Here is a 22418-nt window from a genome sequence, read left to right on the forward strand (position 1 = left end):
CACAGTCTTATCTTAATTATATTTAAACTGCGTGTTTTGTTTGCATGTAAACACACTCGGCCATTTCAGAGTCGATGAGGTGAAACCGGCAGCCGGCAGCACAGCTCCATCAAAGGCGACATTTAAATTTAAACAAGGAGGCTGTTTAGTTTCCTCTCTTTATCTTCCCTCCGAGTGTGTGTGTGTGTGTGTGAGTGCGTGAGTGTGTGTGTGTGTGTGTGTGTGTGTGTGTGTGTGTGTGTGTGTGTGTGTGTGTGTGTGTGTGTGTGTGAGTGCGTGTGTTAAATGGTTTTTGTTTTCTTGGGAGTTTTTTGTGCCGCCTCTTTATCGAGCTGTTATTTTTCTCCTCAAAAGAAACGCTGATTCATCTCTTTACGCTAAACGCTCATCTCAGCAGGGCGATCGAGGGACAAGAAGACATAATTACAGAGTTCTGCTCGGTGCCCTCGCTCTGTGTCTCTCCCATCATCGCTATCTCTCTCTCCATCTCACCCTCGTCCTCTGTCTCTCCTTTGATTTCTTTTTTTTTGCCCTCGCGTAGTTGATGTGAAGTTAATCAGGAGGTAGGAAAACACACTTTGCAGTCTGAAGGTCTGCCTCCAACAAAAGCGCAGATCAATGTGAGGACTGTACAACCCCAGAGCTGCCGGGAACCTGAGAGGCCTCCCCATCGGTTAATTAAATGCTGATTCACATGGATTCAGGAGGCACCGACCTGCAGGCAGCCCTGCACGTGGAAGGAGGAGGCTTCACTGAAGTCAAAAGTTCTCTTAAGATTTTTGCAGCTGATAGAAAAAAAGGAAACAAAATAACGTCTCAATTAGAAAATGAGACAGACAGCTATGGAGCTGCAGGTGAAACGGTGGCTGGAACCCACTGAGCGTTTCCCGTCAGGGACACAGTTGTTAAATGTTTCCCTTATTGGACGTTTACAATATCATCAAAAATACAAAATATTGCTTTTAATGCCGTAATTTCACTTGATAGTTAAACACATTTTAAAGTGGACCTACTAAGTAGATCATTACCAGCTCCATGTCTTTATTCTTGGACTGCAGTAGAGCAGCTTTGCATCATTCACAGTTCTACACATTCGTATGTCTCATCCACGTTATGCCATGAACCATTTTAATGTGAGGAGCAGCAGAAAATCTGTAGCTTCTTGTGAAAGTGTTTTTATTTAACTTTATTTAACTCCCAGGTATGGCACGAAAACATCGAGGGAATGTGTCCTGTCATCAATCCTAAATCGACCAACAGCCTGCCTGCAGAAGAAGAACGCTGGAATTCGATGTTTTATGTGTAATTTAATGGACACTGGTAGCAATGCACATGCTCAAGTCTACCTTGTGGACTCACACACACCACTCATTTACATGTACATTACATCCACTCATTTCATACAATAAAACTGTGCATTCATTTAAATATTGTGCATATTGTAATTGGGTTGTATTTATACATGTGTGTGTATAGTATATATCTGTGTATGTATCCATATTGATTGTACTTTGGTCATTGTTTGAGTCATATACATTTCAATAACAATAAATTGAATCTAATCTAATCTAAAATTTCTTTCTCTCTAAGGAAAAACTAGAGAATTAAAGTGACACTTTATTTAACTACAGAGATACAGTCCTGTGAAAGACGAAGTACGCCCTGAGATTCAGTCGCTTGTAGAACCTCCTTTAGCAGCAATAACTTGAAGTAATGATTTTCTACATGACTTTATCGCCCTCTCACATCACATCACATTTTGGCTCACTCTTTACAGAGCTGCACTGAGGTTTGCAGGATTCATTAACAGCTCTCTGAAGGTCCCACCACAGCATTTCGGTCAGTTTGAGGTATGGATTCGTTGGCTTTGCATTATTGTCCAGTTGGTTTGGTCTGAGCTTTAGCTGTCAGACATGTGTCCTCAGATCTGACTCTGATATACAGAGGAGTTAATGGTCAACTCAGTGACCCCCAGGTGCCCAAATCATCAGCCCTCCATCATTGTGCTGACAGTTGGTTTGAGTTGTTTGTGCTGATATGCTATTTTTTGTTGTTGTTGTTGTATTTTTCTCTCTAATGTCCTGCTGTTTATTCTGGACAAATATCTCCACTTCTGGTCTCATCTGTACAAAGGACATTGTTGTGGTGGGTTTTTCAGATACAGCTTGCAAACCTAAGTCATGCAGCCTTTCTGGAGAGAAACAAGCAACACTCGTTCAGTCTTTTACGAATTTCACTGTCAAGAACATTTAAACTGCCGTCCGAGGCCTGTAGAGGCTGAGATGGAGCTCTTGGGTTTTTTGCAGTTTTTCTGCTTGGATGAAGATTGTGGCACACCTGAATGCTCCAGACCACCAAACTGCCAGAACCTCTGTTTTTCTAAAGGTGCTCACTCTTACTGGTCATCAGTTAATCAAGTGCATTTGAGTAGCAGCACCTGACTACTACTTGACATTTTAATTCTTATGTAAGTAATGAGGGTGTACTTAATTTTTCACACGACTATATATCTGTGTCAGGGCAAGGGGCTGAACATGAGCCTAAAATGTTTGTCTAATATTTTTCACCCCAATTTGCGACATTATATTACAAAATACAAATTACAAATATTCTTGATTTCCTGTGACCCTCCTCCCGTCAGCAGACAGGTTAAAAAGAAAATCATGGAAACAGCGCTGTGCCAAACTGGCACATCACACGAGTGTGGGTCTGTCATTGTGTGCTTGGATCCTGAGCAGAGGACTGGACGGCAGCCCCAGAGACTAAAGCGTTGAGCCCGGATCAGTTTGGAAACACCATCTGTCTGTACATCAGTAATCACATTCCTCCAGCATTAGAAAGCACAACCATAACATCGATGATGCCTTTGGAAAGTGACGCCTTTTTTTGGAGACCTAAAATTTTTCAGGAGACTTGATTTTAGAAGAAGAGCACAATTAGTTTTAGGCTGTTGATTAGCCATTAGGATTTAGCAAAAGTGCTAAACAGGCCGAAGTGCAGGACATCGACAGAACACAAAGAGAACACATAAATGTTTAAATTGAGAAAAGTTACCATTTTAGGAAGAATGTTAGCTCATTTTGACTAAATAAAATAAATAAATGGGTTTGTGAGAGTTGCAAATCATTGTGTTCTATTTTTATTTACATCTTACACCCTGTCCCCACTTTTTAAGAGGTGGAGTTATGAAGAACAGCACTGAGAACACACTCAGCATTAAGGATAATTAACACATATCGTTTGACACAAGAGTCGCACGAAAAAGCTAACAACCATGATCCATCCATTCTCTTCCACTTATCCAATCTTAAAAACCGTAAAACCCTCAAGCAGTCAGCAACAAATTCAGTCTGAATTGTTTTTTTTCTCTTCCAACACCAAAGTGAATGTTATTGACTGGCCTGCACAAAGCCTGACTTGAATCCCATTGAAAATGTGAGGGGTGAACTGAAGCCAGACGACCATCAAATCTGGAGAAGCTCAAGAAATTTTCCAAAGAAGAATCCGCTGGGATCGCTCAGGAGACGCATGAGAGACTCGCTGAAAACTACAACAAATGACTGCAGGCTGTTATCCATTCAATTCAGCTTTATTAATTGAGTGCCAAAATTACAACAACAGTTGCCTCCAGGTGCTTTATATTTTAAGGTAAAGGCCCTAAAATAATAGACAGAAAACACCATAAGAGTCCCGCATGAGGAAACACCTGGCGACAATAGGATGGAAAAACTCCAATTTAACAGGAAGAACCGAGCTCAGGGAGGAGTGGCCAACTTCCGTGACTGGTGGCTTTTTTTTTATCCCACAGAAAGGATACAAAAAGGTTAAGTACTGACATCAGAGGATATAACAGTTTTACCCTGGTGGTTCTTGTTTTTTGTGAAAAGTAAAATAATCCAAGCTTTCAAAATAAAACTAGGATGTTTGGAAAAATGATTCTGTTCTCCAGAAGACATCAGGTTTCTGATATTCCACTTAGTAGTTTTGTGCTTACTGGAAAAAAGTCACAATAGTTAGAAGTGACCAAAAAAATTCAGGGTCCTCAGAAGTACAAAAGTATTTGTGTGTCTGCATGAGTCCCAAACACAGAGGATGCAGCCATCGATCATATCTGAGAGATTCAGTAAAGCTTCTGTGAGAGGCGGCGTAATCGCACAACAGTCCCTCTGTGTGTGTGTGTGTGTGTGTGTGTGTGTGTGTGACTGTCATGTCATGTAAGCCAGCAGCTGCTGGACTTTGTCACACGGCTCATCCACCATGATGACAAACACCCTCGCCTCACACTGACATGCACTCAAAATAAACAAAGATTTGGAGCGAGACTAAAAAACTAGAGCAATTACAGTTCATTTGGGTTTTCCACAGCTGTGGAAGTTTCCACAGCTACTTTTAGAACTATTAACACAGAATTAACACATCAAAAAATGTGGCAGTCCAATAGAAACGGACTTAGTACAAAGCAGCAAGAAGAAGGTGAATGAAAAACCCAAATGGCATCACTTCTCCACCTGTTTTCTAATCATATCAGCTTTTATTTGAGTTACATTCAAGCAGAAACCTCCTTATGGGAACAATGATGTCAATGCAGTTCCTCTAATGTCCACTAGAGGCTCCAGCAGTAAGTCAGACTTCAATGTTACAGCACAAATAACCATGTTCACAGCCTTCTACAAAAAACAAAATTGATTTTTATAGATAATGTTGCAGTTTTACACATTTATCTCTTGCATTTAAACTGCGTGAGGTAAATAAAAGTTGCAGTAGGTGGGCTCACTTACGATCACACTGAATTAGGGACTCACTTTCCTAACCCAGCTAATCAGCTCCGGTGCTAGAATTAGCTGATGACTCTCTAGCTGAGCTTACCTTAAGCCCACCAGTCCCACATCATTCCTCACCCTGTCATCCTCTCAGCTCCCAACAATCAGCCATGCTTTCCACCCCTATCACCAGCCAGTCCTCTCAATACTTTCCAGTCATTTACCCACATCGGCCAACTTGCACTGTCCACAAGCCTTGATCCCTACAGAAGCACCATAAACCGTGCTGTGCGATGCTTCTTCCACTTCTTTGCAGTAATAACAGGTGACACGTGGTATTTTTGGTATTATTTTTGCCAGCATCTCCCTTATGACAACACAAACAGCGTGTTAGGCTATCATAACAATGTTAACAACAACCACTTGGCAAAATCAGGATGTCCTATAGGTTACAGTGAGCTTTCTGATGCAGATCAAACAGTAACTGGATTTGAATCAATCCTGTATTACTGATATAAGAGTAAACTGTGCACTACACTGTGTGGAGGCATCTGAGCAGTTAATCGTGCCCTTTGATTAACGATCATCAAACAATTAAAAAACACAATGCCACCTGCGGTCGTGCTCAGCTCTCAGCATCCCAGAGAGAGCCATGTTTTTTCCTCTGCACTGTTTAACATCACCGGTGCAGTGAAGTATTGATAATGTATAAGTCACGCCACACAGCCCCACTTCCTTCACCTCAGACTGGAGCTCAGAGCCTTCCCCCAGAGTCTCGGTCTCTGAAGCTTAGAGATGCATACGCTGCTTTTAAAAAGTCTTTCTTGCTAACATGAAAGGACGTCTGCAGCGAGGAAAGAGATTTAAAATGCAGGATGGAGCAACCAGAACCTCACAGAGGGCTTCAAACTGTGAGACAGACCTTTAGAGGATGAGGGACAGAGTTGAGAATCAGAGCGTAAATAATTATTCAGACGATCACACATTTATCAGTGATTATACACCTAAGCATCGCAGTTAGGAAGTTTATTTTTCTAATGTTCTTTATGTTATCTTGCAAGAAAACTGTCATAATAGTTGAATTTTTCAAAAAGAAAACCCAAAAGTAACAAAATTATAAATTTTGAAACTAGGATAATGATAGATTGAGCTACAGAGAAAGCAACGTGTGGCATCATTCAGTTTGCCAAAAACCTCAGACACAAGTTTACCTCGTATCCAGGGCAACAGAGCTGGAAGCTAAAACAAGAAAAAACATGCTAAAGCACGGCGTGTTTTTAATTAACCTGAAAATACTTTCACTATGGGCAACATTTAAAACAGTTTAAGTATGATGATTAATCTACGTGTACCTTTTGATTACTGTTAAATCAAAGTAGCTTTAGAGAAAACTCAAATATTCTTAGTCACCCTGTCATCATATTGTAATGAAATTTCTTTTCTCGGGATGCTTCCTGCACTGGGGTCGGTGCTCTGATGCACTCCAAAATTGGCTGCTGCGAGATGACGCTCCCATTTCAGAGATGTGCAAAGCGACAGTGTAATTTGGAGGGTTAACAGCCTGGAAAACATTGTTTGCCTTCCATTGAGACATTTGTGTTTTGCACTTTGCTTGGATTTTTACTTTCAGCTTGAATGCTGCATTTTTATTTCATTTGACTCAACTTTGTACTTTGAAACGTGCAGTACCTGCAGTACTTTTGTCATGCAAAACTTGAGTGTAAAGAATTTGAAGTCCACTTTGCGGGTTTTTCTTGACTGAACTCTCCTATCTGTGCTAACAGTGTGATTACAATAGAGGTTTGGAAAAAAATATTGCCTGGTCTGATTAGTCTCAGTTACTTATCCAACACTGAGATGGTAGGCTCAGACTTTTTATGTAAACAACACGACACCATGGATCTGTCCTGCTTTGTATCAGTGGTCCAGGTGCTGCTGGCTGTGTATACCTATATGTGTATATCTATATACCTATGCAAATGGGAATACTGTTTTTAGGCACTGCAAGCTAATGAGACAGTTGTGCACATGGTTCCCATTAAGACTCCTTGTAAAACCCCTCCAAGACCCCCTGAAATTACACCACGTTTTTGATTACAGAAGAATTCTCAGGAAGTTTGGGGCTTCCGCAGCAGCTGTGACAGACTCGCCAAACTACTATTTTCCTCTGATGAGCAAACATTACTGAACTTGGGTCGACACGCTGCCGGTTTTTGCATCATCACGTGAACTTTCTTGGCTTGCTACCTGTGAATACTTCTGTCAGTGATAAATGTTGTAGCTACAATGAGCTGCTGTGTGTTTGTACCTCAGGCGAGAGCTCTGCTGCTCAAAGCAGGTTTGGTGTCGTTAGTTTTGATTAGGACACGGAGAAGGAGGCCGAACCCATCTGGAAGACAAGCTGGGGTGTTCAGACGGAAAAATGTCGCAGAAAACACACACTGATGAATAAAAGTCTGTGTACCTGCTCTCCATGTGGCCAAAAGGCTGAAACTTTTTTTAAAAACAATTAGCACATTTGAAAGACAAATCAAATGTAATTTGGCGGGAGATTTCTCGAGGTCAAATTATATAAAAAAAAGACAAAGTGGGAACAAGCTTTGTCCATTTTTCTGTGTTTGTGGACGTATTGTTAATTCTAGCATCCACAAACATTCTCTGGATGTTTGGGCTGAGCTCTGACTCTCCACCTTAGTTTCTCATGATGGTAGAGGTTTAAGAAGTAAAGCTTATTTAAGCCTGCCGCCTTTTGCAGGCTGTGGTAAGTGAATTATGTGAAATCCTGAGCAACGAGGGTTCACGCACAGTGAACTGTTCCCACTGGCTCCCTCCACAGATCCTCACAGCCTCTCTGGGGGTTGGCTGTGCGGCTGCCTGGCTGTAAATCCCAACTCTGGCCGTCGCTGAGTCGTGTTCGTCCCGGCTTTAATCCGTCCAGCGGCGTGCGGCGGTGGGATTTGGAGGACAGTTTGGCTTTAGCTTCCATGTAAACAGAGAATGAGGTTAAAGCTGGGGACAGCTGGACCGTCATTCACTTTCAGCCTCAAACAAAATGCCAACTGCAGCACTAACAACCACAGAAAACCAGCATTGATAGAGCTGCTGTTCTGGTGGTACTACTATAAAAACACAAGTTTAACATGTAATGTTAGCAAAATTACTCCAAAGAATTTAAACGACATAAAGGATCTCGAACACTCAAAGATTCAAATGCACGTCCCTGTATCGCAGAGGAATGCTGTCTCTGTGAACCGCTCATGGATGTCTTCTAATGTAAATGGATTTACTGAAGCAACACTAGTTGTACTTGTTTTTTGGATAATTTGGATTATGGTATAATTCCCTGTAATTAAATGGAATTATAATTTAATTACGTTTAAATTACAATTATATGTACCTACAAATACATAAAGGTTGGTTCACTAGAATAAGGGGGTAGGGAGTCAAGTTTTTACAGGAAACAAAGAAATATTTATACTCTAAATACATTTATGTAGTGTGTAACTTCAGATATTTTACAGGAAAGCAGACAGAAATTATTCTGTACATAATTTTAACTGCAGTGTAAATAAATTAAAGTCTGTAATTTCATGGTAATTTTGCAGAAAAACAATGTTTCTCCATCTCACCTCATAGGTCTGCTGTAGCTTTTGGTCAGGGGCCATATCATGCACAAGACTAATGTTTATTTATTTATTTTAACTTTAAACAAATTTCATTAACTAAATTATCAATAAACTGTTTCAAATCTCTGCTAAATAATTACTAAAAAGTGAGGGAAATTGAATAATAGAACATCATGTACATAAACATAATGATGATAGAGATGTAAAAGTGCAAGATTGAACACTCAGTAATACGGGCCTCGCTCCTCCTATTGTTTGTTTTTCCACAAAATTCCTATTAAATTGTGCTCTACCTAAAGGTACGCATTGCTTTACTTAGTGTAGTGTTTATCTATATCCATACTATGAAGTAATAGCCTTAAATAACATTAAGCATTAAATACATTTAATTTGATAATAATTCTTTCTTTGATTCCTGTAAAAATCAGACTTGTTAGCCCCTTATTCTAGTGTACCTACCTTTAAGTATTTGTAGGTAAATGTAATTACATTGTAATTCAAAATAAAATACCTTTATAATTATAAATGAAATGCAGGGGAGTCGCATGTCGTATTGTAAAGTTTTAACAGATTATGTGTCAAAGCTATTTTGATAGAATGATACAAGGCTGAAAAACGGGGCCTCAGCAAAGGCTCATCAACACAACACAAAACACTATTACTGGCCTTCTTCCTTCCCTGGATTACACTTCTAAAAACAGGGAGGGAAGTTTGGTCTGAATTTCCAGAATTACAAAACATAAGTTTGCACTTGTATGGAGACACTGGGAACAGCACATTTTCTTAGATACAGATTTTCATCCAAATAGACTTTTCAGGTGTCATATTTAAATAGTCAGGTAGGTTGTGTGTATAAGCATCACCTTGATTTGTTATGCTGTCTACTCATCAAACGTGTCTGTTAGATATTAATGTTTCTATTTGTAATAAAGGTTCAGTATCCATCAGATTACTGCAGTGAAGGAAATTAAGCAAGTAAGCAAAATGTATCTACATATACGTCTCTGTTAGTTTTCATTCTAGAACAAAGAACCATTGAAAGGTTTTAGTCGGATGACCTCAATGACCTGCATGATATTTATTAATGCAGGAGTTCACTAATGTCAGCAGACGTGACTATGCAGAGCTCTCAAAGTAATCACCACTTTGGACCATTTATAAGTGACTTACTGAGACTAGTTTACAGTGAATTACAATTGGACACGGGGGAATGGGAGGCAGAGCCTTCAGTTTTCAGGCCCCTCTTCTGTGGAACCAGCTTCCAGTTTGGATTCGGGAGACAGACACTATCTCTACTTTCGAGATTAGGCTTCAAACTTTCCTTTTTGCTAAAGCATATAGTTAGGGCTGGACCAGGTGACCCTGAATCCTCCCTTAGTTATGCTGCAATAGACGTAGGCTGCCGGGGGATTCCCATAATGCATTGAGTTTTTCCTTTCCAGTCACCTTTCTCACTCACTATGTGTTAACAGACCTCTCTGCATTGAATCATATCTGTTATTAACCTCTGTCTCTCTTCCACAGCATGTCTTTATCCTGTCTTCCCTCTCTCACCCCAACCGGTCGCAGCAGATGGCCCCGCCCCTCCCTGAGCCTGGTTCTGTTGGAGGTTTCTTCCTGTTAAAAGGGAGTTTTTCCTTCCTACTGTCACCAAAGTGCTGCTCATAGGGGGTCATATGATTGTTGGGTTTTTCTCTGTATCTATGAAGCGCCTTGAGGCGACTTTTGTTGTGATTTGGCACTATATAAATAAAATTGAATTGAATTGACACCATTCAACTGAGGCACAAAACATGGACAAAGTAGTATGACAAAGACTATTAACATGGTTATCAAAGCTAAGAGCCTGGTCCAATGTAATAAGTACATTTCTGACTTTTGATTGAACCAATGATGGCCAAGATTGTTGATCACAGTGGCAACAAAGCTGTCAAGAGCACAAACAAGAACTTATAATGATAATGATAACTGATAATTATTTTTGCAACATTCTGTGAAGAAATAAAACGTATAACTGGATATCATGTCATATGTAAGATATGTGACACCTTTAAAAATGCCCAAAACAGAACCTTGAGACACACGACAGGACAAGATAACAGAGGAGAACCCAAAGTTTTCAGCAATGATCAATGTGAGGATTTGGATGATGCTGTTAAATCAAAAATGTTCATCTTTCCTCGTCAAAATTTCATTAGAAATTCTAAGAAGAGCAGCTTCTAAAGAGTGATGATGATAAAATCAAGAACTGCATATATTTTTGTTGTTGTTTTTAATGCAGTGGCGTCTGATTCACATTTGGTTACTAAACAGCTGTGAATGAAGCAATAAAACACTTTTAAGTCAGTTACATGTGTCTGCATGTAAACTGTCTGATTTCTTTCATGGCAAACTTCACGTCTTTATTGTCACACTCATCAACTCTGCCACCTGATGTTATCATTGTAAACCTGTGATGGACGCTAATGATGCTTTAATTAATTAACTCAGAAGGATGAGAAAGAAGGAGATTTGGTCGTTAACTTACTGTTAGGGAGCAGTATTTTTGACATTAATACTAATTTCTCGATGGAAAAATATGAGACAGCTTCTGAACACAAGCTTTGTTTTCTGGAAAGTCTAAGGAGGACATCTAGATGATGTTTAAGATTGATAAATAATCATCTCAACTATCAAGCTCAAGCTATCAAGAAAGGCTGCTGGCTTGTTTGTTTGGATATTCTTTATCTTTAGTTGTTTTTTTAACATTTCCACATTACTTCTTTTGAGTTCTTTAAGATTTATTGGTATTTATAATAATAAACGTATTAAATTATGCACACTTTTCAGTAACCGGTGCAAGATAATGTACAAACGTGCAAACTTTCTACTCCAAAGCAATCAAAGTGTCTTCCTAAAACCGCCTTTTCTCTACCTTGATGATGTACCACTTCCACCTGCACTGAGATTATGAGATGCTACTGCTTCTCTTCATCTTATCATGTCTCTAAGGCAGATCTCTAAATTATCAACAATGCATAGTGACAACTGCAAAGCCCATTTCCAAGCAATCCCTAAACTTCATGCTGGAAGTTTCCTCCAAGATTTCCCTCCAAATGTGTTTAAATGTCAACATAGAACCAGCATAAAACAATTTCCAGCTGAGGATAGTGAATAGAATTCCTCTTTAGGACACTCTTTAGTCAAACTTTCATTATTTTTAAGCTTATTTCATAGTGTTGTGAGGGTGCAAGTCATGATCTTTTTCATTATTTTTAAATTGAAGTTTCTATAAATGTAACCACAGAAGCAATATCTGTAACTCAGGTGGAGTGGTAGATATGCAGACGCACCTGTCAATGGCGCTGCTTCCTCTCTTGGCTGTCGTGGTCCGACCGGCTCTCAGTTCACCGTTCATCCTGGCGTCTGGAAAACAAACCGTCAAATTAAGTTAGACACTGAGGCCTGGTGTCTCAGCACCTGACGCGAGGAAGACGGTAATGGAGTTAGACATAAAACACTGCCTGAACCCACAGCTGACACACACACACACACACACACCTGTATTACTGACAGTACACTATCCATCACGTTACGTGGCATTACACTGACATACTTTCCTAGAGACTCACTCTTACTTTGGCCTTAAAGCAAGTCTACAAACACTAACTAAAGCCATAAGCCACACACAGCTCTCACCAGAGGTGTGGACTCGAGTCACATGACTTGGACTCGAGTCAGACTCGAGTCATTAATTTTATGACTTTAGACTTGACTTGAAAAAATGTTCTAAGACTTGTGACTTGACTTGGACTTTTACACCAATGACTTGGGACTTGAATTGGACTTGAACCGGTTTACTTGAAAAGACTTGATATTTCACCCCAAATATAAAATTTAACATGCATATTATATAGAGATTGAAAATGTGACGTCATTCACGGGTAGAACCGCAAAGGATTCTGGGAACTCGTGGCAAGCGGTACTAGCGCACGCAGGCTTTCAATTAAAATCAGTCACACAGCGATAAAAAGAAACACAAAAATGTCAAGAAGCCGTTGTATTATTAACTGCAATAGCCGGTCGCATGACAGCCACGGGAAGCCGACGGGTAAAGAGATCGGTTGTTATCGGATTACGTCGTTGAAGAGAAATTGTTCGAGCCATGTTTCCGAAGTAACAAAGAGGCGACTGGATTGCAGCCATTCAAAGATCAAATATAACGTCCTAGAACACTCCAGCTCACAGGTTAGTCTGCTCCAAGCATTTACATGAAGGTCAGTCTGCTGTTGTAGTTAATGCGTCATTTTCATAACATAATTGGTGATATAGGTTACAAGCAAGTCTGGCGCTGAACAGAAATTGTCGCGCTATGCTCCTTTATTTATTGTGCATAAATAGTAAATTATCCTGACACAATATTGCGTTTCGCTTCTGTTATTATGGTACACTGACAAAAACATATACTTTTATTCACAGGATAAAACAGGTTTTTTGTATCACTAATTGCCCAGTGCGATTACAGCATACAATATTATTGTCACTGCTACATTTCTGTGATGCTACCAGAAATTATTTCCACTACTAATTAATTACCGTTGAGCTCAAAGGTTATATTAATAAACGGTTAACGAATGTGTATTCATGAAGACGATTTGTGAGACTGGTAAACTTATGATACGTACGATGGTCTTTCGTTCTACACGGTGCATTTCAAGGTCCTGCACCCATCCGTCGGTAAACTGTACCTGGGCTTGTTGCAGTGACCGGAAGTTACTAAACTTCATGAGTGTATGCACTCACTCCAAGAACCGTATAATTATAAATATGCATATAAATATGCTACGATGAGATAGCTGACTTCATCTAACTAGCAAATGTTGTCCAGGCTACGTTGGTGATACAGTTTTTTTTAATGTGTATGATATTTTTGTCATGCGATTTTAAAGCTGGTCCTACAACCGCATCCAAGAATAACATGCAGCTTATCTCAGAACTGTCGGTGAAAATTATTCTTGGAGCTAGGTTTAATTGAGCTGCATTTTAAAGAGGTGCAATTTCACAATTTGTGTATATTTTCTAAGTTCACTATTTTGTCATGTGTTGAGAAAAACACAGATTTTAAAATTACATGGTCTAATATTTACATTTAGCATAACTGCAACATTATTTTTTCGTTTGTTTCTTTTAAAGACTCGAAAGGACTTGAAATTCAAAGTTTCAGACTTGTGACTTGACTCGGACTTTTACACCAGTGACTTGAGACTCGACTCTGACTTGCCTGACATTACTTGAGACTTGACTTGAGACTTGAGGATAAAGACTTGAGACTTACTTGAGACTTGCAAAACAATGACTTGGTCCCACCTCTGGCTCTCACACAGCACTTGCACGACTCCCAAAAGTAAATTAATAAAGAAAAACTGTACCACAAACAAAGTGCACAGCTACACACCCTCCCTGTACACAAACACACACACACAGCCCCAGCGGGCTCAGCCGGCGGCCCTAACGAGTGGCCAGAGCAACTAATTGGCTTCCATCTGTCAGACTGGAGTTAATTTTCTCTCACATTCATGCTGCTTTCCTCCTATCAACAACAAGCATGTCTGTCAGCCAAAGAGAGCACAAAAATGGGGTATGCCCTAACAAAAGGGAAGCAGAAAATTTGATTTCAGAAACCCCTGTAAACTCTTGTGCCGGGCTGTTACGTCATGCTGCCGTGATAAATCTCTGAGGTTGTGTCTGGAAGTTACAGCAAAGAGAACGGGCTCCAGAAAAATGAGAGAATTACTCTCCTGAGCAAGTTTCATAAACTGAAAGTAGACATAAATCTGCAAAGGGGAAAAAATTGAAACCTTATCCTGGGGCAAAGTCCTCCAATTTGTTAAATGTTTTTCATGGATTTGTTTATTCATACATACAGGACACGCACAGTTTTTATGTCGCTCTGACCACAGAAGTTGATACTGAGGCTCTGTCTTCATCCATTTAGATGGGAGCTCCCCAAACAACTGCCCAGACTTATTACCAAGTATGACTTTGAGTTAAAAAGTTGCAATCTCTGGGGTCACTGAAAGTTTCACTTCCATTTCACTTCTTAACATCCAAAAAGCTATCTGTAACCATGCAGGTATGCTTTGGTTTACATCTACCTCATGAGAGAAAGTTTCTCAAACAAGACTCACTGGCTGAAAAGATGCTAAAATATACCCGACTAGCATCTATTTTATCTAGTCGGGTATATTTTATTTTATTTATCTCAAAGTTGGAGATGCAGCATTGTCATCATCTAGACCAGGGGTGGGGAACTCCAGGCCTCGAGTGCCGGTGCCCTGCAGGTTTTAGATCTCACCCTGGGTCAAAACACCTGAGCCAGAGCCTGATTTTCAGTAGGTAACAAAGCAGTGATGAGCAGCCTTATTTCTACAGTAGAATCAGTGTGGTGATCACAGTGGAGTGCTCTCTGGATTAATATTAGAATGAGTAGTATAATAAATGACGTTTTATCTAAGGCTGTACATGACCCTAACCCTATGTTTGTGAGAAAGGCACAACTGGCATTTTGAAACAAATGTGAAGTTTTTGATGTGTCACTTGGAATTAATTTTTTTTTTCATTCCCCCCAAGTTCAGATTTGGTCTCGGCATTTATGATGAGGTGGTGACCATCTGGCAATCACTGATCAGGAGAGAAAAATGTGTGTTCCCCAGCCAGTTGGCAGCTAACATGAAATTAAGTGCTAAAGCCACATTTACTGTATATACTTATTTAGGCTTAGACAATGTTCAGTGACCCCCTGAAAACCAGCAGTCTAGGGGAAAACGTATATTCTAAGACTGGTTGGTGATTGGTTGCAAGAGGTTGCTGGCAGTCGATAGCGTGATATCGGTTGCAAAGAAGTAAAGTTTGCTACACTGAACGCCTCCTTGCACTTGCATTGGTCGCTAGCAGATAGTCATGGTGTCCTATAGTTTGCATGGAAGACAGACATTCTTTGAAAGCCACTGCAGGCATCAGTCTGTCAAATCCTACTCAGAATGTAAATATTCTGCTAGACTACATACTCTACATACTCTGGCTCATGTAGTTTGGCATTAAAATCTAGGAGAAGCTATCACTGTGTTGTGAAATCAGACTGTTTTACATGAACAAAGACAGTAACATGGAGGCAGCTTGGCTCATGCTAACTGCTAACTGAAGCTTATCTTTCCATGATTAGTTGCTGTTGTCATGACAATTAACTAAAGACACCTAAGTGTGAATCTAGTCTAAGTTGTTAGATGCAAGATATTAATTGTTGAGATTTTTCAAACTAAACTTAAGAGGTGGTCAGCTTGACCAACATTAGCATACATGGAGCTACGCCATTGTTTCTACGCCATTGTCAAGCTTATATCTGTTGCTGTATTTTTGTAAAATATCTTCCTTCCAAAGTATTTCTCTGGGTTTCTTTCTGTCCTCTTTCCTTCAGATTTGAACCATTCAGGCACCATTTGGGTTTTGTAATTGAAAGCTGAGAGCAGACTGTCTCTCACGACCTCCATCAGCGCTCCATATTCGGCTCCGAGGACCCCCCGCATGTCAAACCATGTTTGGTGGGACAGCAGGTGGCCCGTCGCCTCCCTTCATCCCTCTCTCCCTGCTCGTATCGCTGACAGTCTGCGGCAGGGTTGTTTATTGCTGGCACGCCGGATGCAGCTTGTAGGACATTAGTCTTTTAGTGCGAGGTTTATGAGTGCCGTCACTCACCATCTGTTAACTGCCGGGGTGCCTTTAATCGTTCCCGCCACCAGAGATCGATAAGCCTGCCAGGTCGCCACAGTGACTGCAGCGCGCTGAACGGGTGACTGAGTGATTACAGCTGTTTCATTGCTTATATTGCATTGCATTGTTTGGCTGGCACATAAGCTTTATAGGGTGGAGACAGAGAAGAAGAGGAGAAATGCGAGACGAGGGATAGAAGAGAGCGATGACAAGATAATTTCACACCCTCCTGGTTATTGGTTTTAAGGGACGAGCTTTTCAGAGTTTGGCAGGAAATCCAGAGCAGAGCAGAGGGCGGGTGCTGGCGTTTGGATGAGGCCAATAAGGCTACTTCTCTCTGTCTATCTGTCTAAGTTTTTAAAGAGCTGTCAGAGAGCGTCCGTTCGCTCTGCAGTGATGATGATGGTCTGTCCGCCTCCATCAGATTCATGAAAAACACAACATTTATCAAAATAGCAACAGCAAAAAAGGCTGTGAAAAATGTATACTAGGCTAAGTAACGCCGACATTTTCTGTGGAATGTGGATGGCTGCTTCAGCAGTTAAATCAGTTTATGACCCTTTATCGGCAGAATACCTGTATCTGCATTTTGCACTGATGAATCAACTGGCCACTTGTATTGCAATCAACATTAATCAGAAGCTTGTGTGTTGCTTTTAAAACAGTCTGAGGCAAAACACAACTTAATACTTTTTATAAAATGCTTCAAACTTAGTAATAAAAGGTTTTAATATAATTCTAAGAGAAAATGAGGATTACAGACATGATTTTTGGTGAGGAAAAGCGCATAAAATTACTTTTTAAAGTTGGAATGAGATTCACATCGTTGAACTCTTGGGATCAATAGCCACTTTTAATATTATTATTATTTTACTCATTTTCACTCGCTTTGTGTTTATACATCTCTCTGCATTTAATCATTATTTATTCTTAATCTCTGGTTCTCTTCCACAGCATGATTGCTGCAGCTGGTTGGGGGCAAGGGAAGCCAGATGTTTCTTCCTGTTAAAAGGCAGTTCTTCCCTTCCACTGTTGCCAAAGTGTTTGCTCATAGGGGGTCATCTGATTGTTGGGGTTTTCTCTACTTTCTTTCTTGTGTAATTTTAGGATCCTTAGCTTACGATGTAAATGTAACAAATTTCCCACATGTAGGACTAATAAACGTTAACTTATCTTAACCTCCCAAGACCCGAACTCTTCCACAGCATGCATTTTTAATTTCTCTTTGATATTTGGCCTGATTGGAACCCGATGAATGTAAAAACAAAGAATTAGCAGATTTTTTTTACCTAATTTTTGTTTTTAAGAAAAATGAGAGCCACATATGAGGATATTCATTTAAAATTTCGATAGAACAGTAGCAGTATAACGTCTTCATAAGTGGATATCAGGCCCTTGTGGAGCAAAATTTAATATTTTGGTCTAAATAACCCAAAATGTGATGTCCACATATGTGGACGCCAGGTCCTAGGACAGGGGTGGGCAATCTCAGTTCACGAGGGCTGGTGTCCTGCAGGCTTTAGATCTCACCTTGGGTCAACACACCTGAATCACATGATTAGTTCGTTACCAGGCCTCTGGAGAACTTCAGGACATGTTGAGGAGCTAATTTAGCCATTTAAATCAGCTGTGTTGGTTCGAGGACACATCTAAAACCTGCAGGGACACCGACCCTCGTGGACTGAGATTGCCCACCCCTGTCCTAGGAGGATAAAGCACCTTGAGGCAACTGTTGTGGTGATTTGGTTTTATATGAATAAAATTGGAACTGTTTCTGCCTTAAAACTTTACTCATCAGGTCGAATCAAGTCTTTAAAGGGGCCTATTGCTTCTGGTTATTTCCTGTCATATATCTCATGTTCCAGCGCTGTTCTCTTCTTTGTCTTTCGATTGCTGCCTTTAGTGGTTGCCAGAGCCAATTCATCTGTCTCTGTCTCATCCTATCCCTAGCATCCTCCTCTGCCTCACCACCCTCTACATGTCCTCCTTCACTACATTTATAAATCTTCTCATCCATTGTCCAACACTTCTGCTGCCCCTCCTCTCCAACTTTCTCTCGAAACCGCTCAACCTCAGCTGTCCCTCTGATGTACTCATTTTTAATCTTGTCCATCCTGATCATCCCAGTGAAGATCTTAACATCTCCAGCTTGAAAACTGTCTTTGTCCAAGCCATATATCCTAGTAGATCTCACTACCATCTTGTAAAACTACAAGTTGGCTGTTCATATTAAATATGCCCAATGAGGTCAGTGTATGTAGAGTGATCTCTTTGAGTCAAAAACTCGGGCTGCAGACTGGTATTTTATTTAATTGACTCTTGGATGTCACAAAAAGGGGAAGTACCTAATATGGTCATCTCAGGAGCAGAGCTTTGGCTCCGAGCAGAGAGACCCCACCCTCCAAATGTCCAAGCCTTTAATCTGCAAGGGTCAGCCAATCAAAAGATTAAAGAGAGGATGGTACCCCAGGATGCAATGTCTCTGGGATACTTTTTTCTTCACACGACTTTAAATCACACCAAGAGCATTTCTAAAGTGCCGTGTTTAGTCTGCACGGGGTCTTTTATTTTGTGACTTGATGAAGCTTCTGTTCATATTTTTAGTGACTGGAAGTGAAGAGCCACTTCTTGCTGCACCAAGGCCCAGCATAAAGACAAGTGTGAATCCAGTGAAGCAACTCGTGTTTTAGGACAAAAAACGGAGCTGGTTTTTGGTTTTAGTTGACCTCATCTGTGGATGCACCCACTGCAAACATTTATAACTCAGGGTAACTCCTTGAAATATATCAAACTTTAGATAGTTTCATATTTTCAGTGTATTTAGTTTTTCACATCTTTCAAGCCACTGGAAGAAGATGAACTGATTTCGAATAGAAATAAATCAATTTATGTAACTGTTATCCGTCATAAAGATGTCAGTTTATGAGAGATTAGGAAAATATGGTGGGAATGGCTGACACATACCAAGCTGACTTTGATGTTTAGTGTAATCTGTGTGATCATATACAGTGTTGAATTGCTGACTATTCTGCAGTATATTGCTATCGTACTGCCACATGAATTACCTTAAAGTGACAATATGCGTACATTACTGTCTACATACATTAGAAAAACATCCTCATTCTATACGTGACAGACAAACGCAGCCATCAGCGCCCATCTGTCAGCTCCTTAATGTCTCCAGGAAGAAATAAAACAGGAGCTTCTCATCCACAGCGTCAGTCTGGATGATCGGTGTGCCGATTACAGATCCATTCAGTTTCCTGTTGCAGCGATCTCCTTATCTCCTCTGCATCCTGCTTTAGTTTGTGACTTTATGTCTCTGATGTTCATCCTGCTGCACTAAAAATTCAGTGTCACAGCTCAGGCTTTCAGAAGATGGTTGACGTCTTAAAATCATTTATCAAAACTGAAAAAGTCACATTGTCGTCGTGTTCTCCACCCTGTGTTAAACTTAAACTTCATGTGTCCTGACTTCTGCTTTATTTTGGAATTTTTATATTTTATTTAATGCCTTCAGCATCTGTTTAAAAGTGTTACTGAGTCCCAAATATTTTAGAGATGCCTCTTCAGCCATGTTCACACCACTTTTACAAACTGTGACACTGATCTGTCAGTGTGGATGGTGAGGATGTTACATGTTTTTCAAGGATGCATAAACACAACCATGAGCTTAACTCTCATTAATTAGTTTTGAGTCCCAAGAGGAGACAACATGATTGGATCTGTTATGATTAGATGAGTGTTTAACAAAGAAAAGGACCTCAGAGTCACTGTCCCTGTGCTGCTGTAGTTAGAGCTTTGTTCTTATTGCTGGAAAGAAGTCAGAAAAACAAAGACTCAAAGGGGACCCACAAGGACCAGACAGAGGTGCAGCTCAGGGGCGTGATTTCCAGGGGGATTAGGGGGTTTATGACCCCCCCCCCCAATAATCAAACCCAACCAATATAATAATGGATTGCATTTTATATAAGCGCTTTTCGGGGCCCTCAAAGCGCTGTACAATTCCACTATTCATTCACTCTCACATTCACACACTGGTGGAGGCAGCTACAGTTGTAGCCACAGCTGCCCTGACAGAAGCGAGGCTGCCATATCGCGCCATCAGCCTCTCTGGCCATCACCAGTAGGCAGCAGGTGAAGTGTCTTGCCCAAGGACACAACGGCCGAGACTGTCCAAGCTGGGGCTCGAACCGGCAACCTTCCGGTTACAAGACGAACTGCCAACTCTTTGAGCCACGAACCCCCTCCCCAATAAAATTATGAATTATCTTGCATAAATAATGTTGATTTTCTTTTGATCGTTTCAGGTATTACATGCATGGTTAATGCTGAGAAGGAGAACATTTTAACCCAAACAGTGACCATTTCCTGAATCTAAGCAAGTAGTTTTCAGGTCTTAAACCTAGCCAAAGTCCGATTATAGAAAAGAAAGTTTGATTTAAACCCTCTTAATATAAATTAACCTGTTATCGCTGGGTGGGTGTGTCAAAACAGAAACACCAAAGGACGCCTTACCTGTGAGTCAGAGACACCGGAGACATCTGACAGAACAACAGCATCTGAGGTCCTGAGATCAGAACATGTTGGTCATTTTCATGTCTTTTTGTGTCTCTTCTAAGGTGAATGTTGATAGTATTTGATATATTTTAGACTCACACAAACACTTTGAGTACCATCAGGAGGTATTTGAGTTTGTTTTCTTTGACATGTGGACAAGAAGAGGCTCAGACAAGCTGAGATTCATCACTGCTGTGCCGCCTTTAGTCATACCAATCCTTAAAGATTATGATGCTTACATAAAAAAATGTTATTTTTAACATGTTCACGTTATTTTAAAAGTAACCTAGTTTCTGTCTGTGCCGTGTCAAAAACGTTCTGCACCAACAAAGCATGTTCGGAAGCTGAAATCAGCAGCAGAACATATCCACCATACTTCTTGAATAAGTTCACATGGGCACAAAAAACACATCCTGGCTTAAAAAAGCTGTAAATGACTGATTCCTGCTTTTGAGAAACAGCACTGTGTTTCTGAATGCTGTCTAACACCTGCACAGACACCCATTCAGACAAGTGATGTGACAGCATCTCACTTTAGAGCGATGAAGAGGCACAATTTAGTCTTTCAGTGAAGAATGAGATCAAACACACGTATTTCATGTCCATCAACACACTCACACGCTGAGACCACTGTTCCTCATGTGAATGGACTGGTTTTTACATGTCACTTTTCTACTCGAGCAGTCAAAGCACTTTTACACAACATGTCACATTCACTGCTTCACACACACATTCATTCAAGCATTTTTTCTATGTCTAAGTGCTTTATTTCTATCTATCTTTCACACTCCAATGAACACATCAGAAGCAACTCAGGTTTCAGTATCTTACCCACGGATACTTTAACATGCAGACCGAAGCAGACAGGAATCAAACCTTCAACCTTCTGATCAGTAGATGATCTGCTAAACCTCCTGAGCCACAGCTAAAGCTCTTTCAGCCCACTCCTCACATCAGTGTAAAGGGCAAAGCATCTAGTTTCAGCCCAGCTCTTGCTCCATGAGTTGTTTCCATCACATGAACACTTGGTCACACCTGAGATGCACACCTGCACATCACTGCACTCCCGGTGAACCCTAACCACATCGTTCTTCACTCTCTCAAAAACACACTCATGTAACTCTGTGTCTGCGTGTGTCTGTTACTCACATCGGTCTTGGTGGCAGCCGCTTGTCAAATGGGTCATAGCAAGAGGAGAAGGAGAGGAGGAGAGAAATAAAACCAGAGTGTGAATCCTCCTCCTCCGAGAGAGAGGCTGACTGCTGAGTATGGCAGTGGGCTGTACCACCTAACAGCAGAGGGATGGAGGAGGCAGGACCAAATTATTTGTCTGCGGGAAAGTGGGGAGGAAGAGTGAGTGTGCATGCAAAAGAGAAAAATGTGAAATCACCGCTTCAAGTGTTGTAGAGAAGGACACACAGAATCAGTGGAATGAAATATTATTCAAAGGCACATTTCACTTAACTTGTACTTTAAAGTTTAAGATGTATTTCCATTTGTTGTGTACCTTTAGCTGTAACAGCAGGCAGGTGAGCCTCAGTGTTTGGCTGATGGAGGTGTCACACCACCTAGTGGATGAAAGCAAGGTTGTTGAAGGCTAGCAGAAATTGAAGTGCATGCTTTTCTGCCTGTTAAAGCAAAACCCACTGTTCTGCAACACTACTGCATTCTGGGAGGAGGTGATCGCAAACCAAAAGGGAGAATTGTTATTTGAGTTTTGTAATTA

At 40.6% G+C, this 22418-nt stretch overlaps 1 protein-coding gene across 3 annotated transcripts in view; it reads right to left on the reverse strand.

Annotated features, from left to right (window-relative positions):
- LOC308391641 (RNA-binding Raly-like protein) overlaps positions 1–21925 on the reverse strand; it is a 75481-nt gene extending 53556 nt beyond the window's left edge. For 2 of the 3 annotated variants that reach the window (XM_080874298.1, XM_080874297.1), the window contains exons 1-2: positions 21842–21908; positions 11719–11791 (exon numbers count right to left, since the gene is read on the reverse strand). In XM_080874298.1, the coding sequence (XP_080730424.1) occupies positions 11719–11791; positions 21842–21878 (110 nt within the window). In that variant the 5' untranslated portion in view covers positions 21879–21908. Of the gene's footprint in view, positions 1–11718; positions 11792–20650; positions 20703–21841 lie in introns of all 3 variants that reach the window. The other variant, XM_080874299.1, reaches the window with a different exon arrangement.
- Positions 21926–22418: the final 493 nt, after the last annotated feature.

Source organism: Rhamphochromis sp. 'chilingali', assembly GCF_963969265.1.
Source record: "Rhamphochromis sp. 'chilingali' genome assembly, chromosome: 2".
In the NCBI taxonomy this organism is placed as follows: Eukaryota; Metazoa; Chordata; class Actinopteri; order Cichliformes; family Cichlidae; genus Rhamphochromis; species Rhamphochromis sp. 'chilingali'.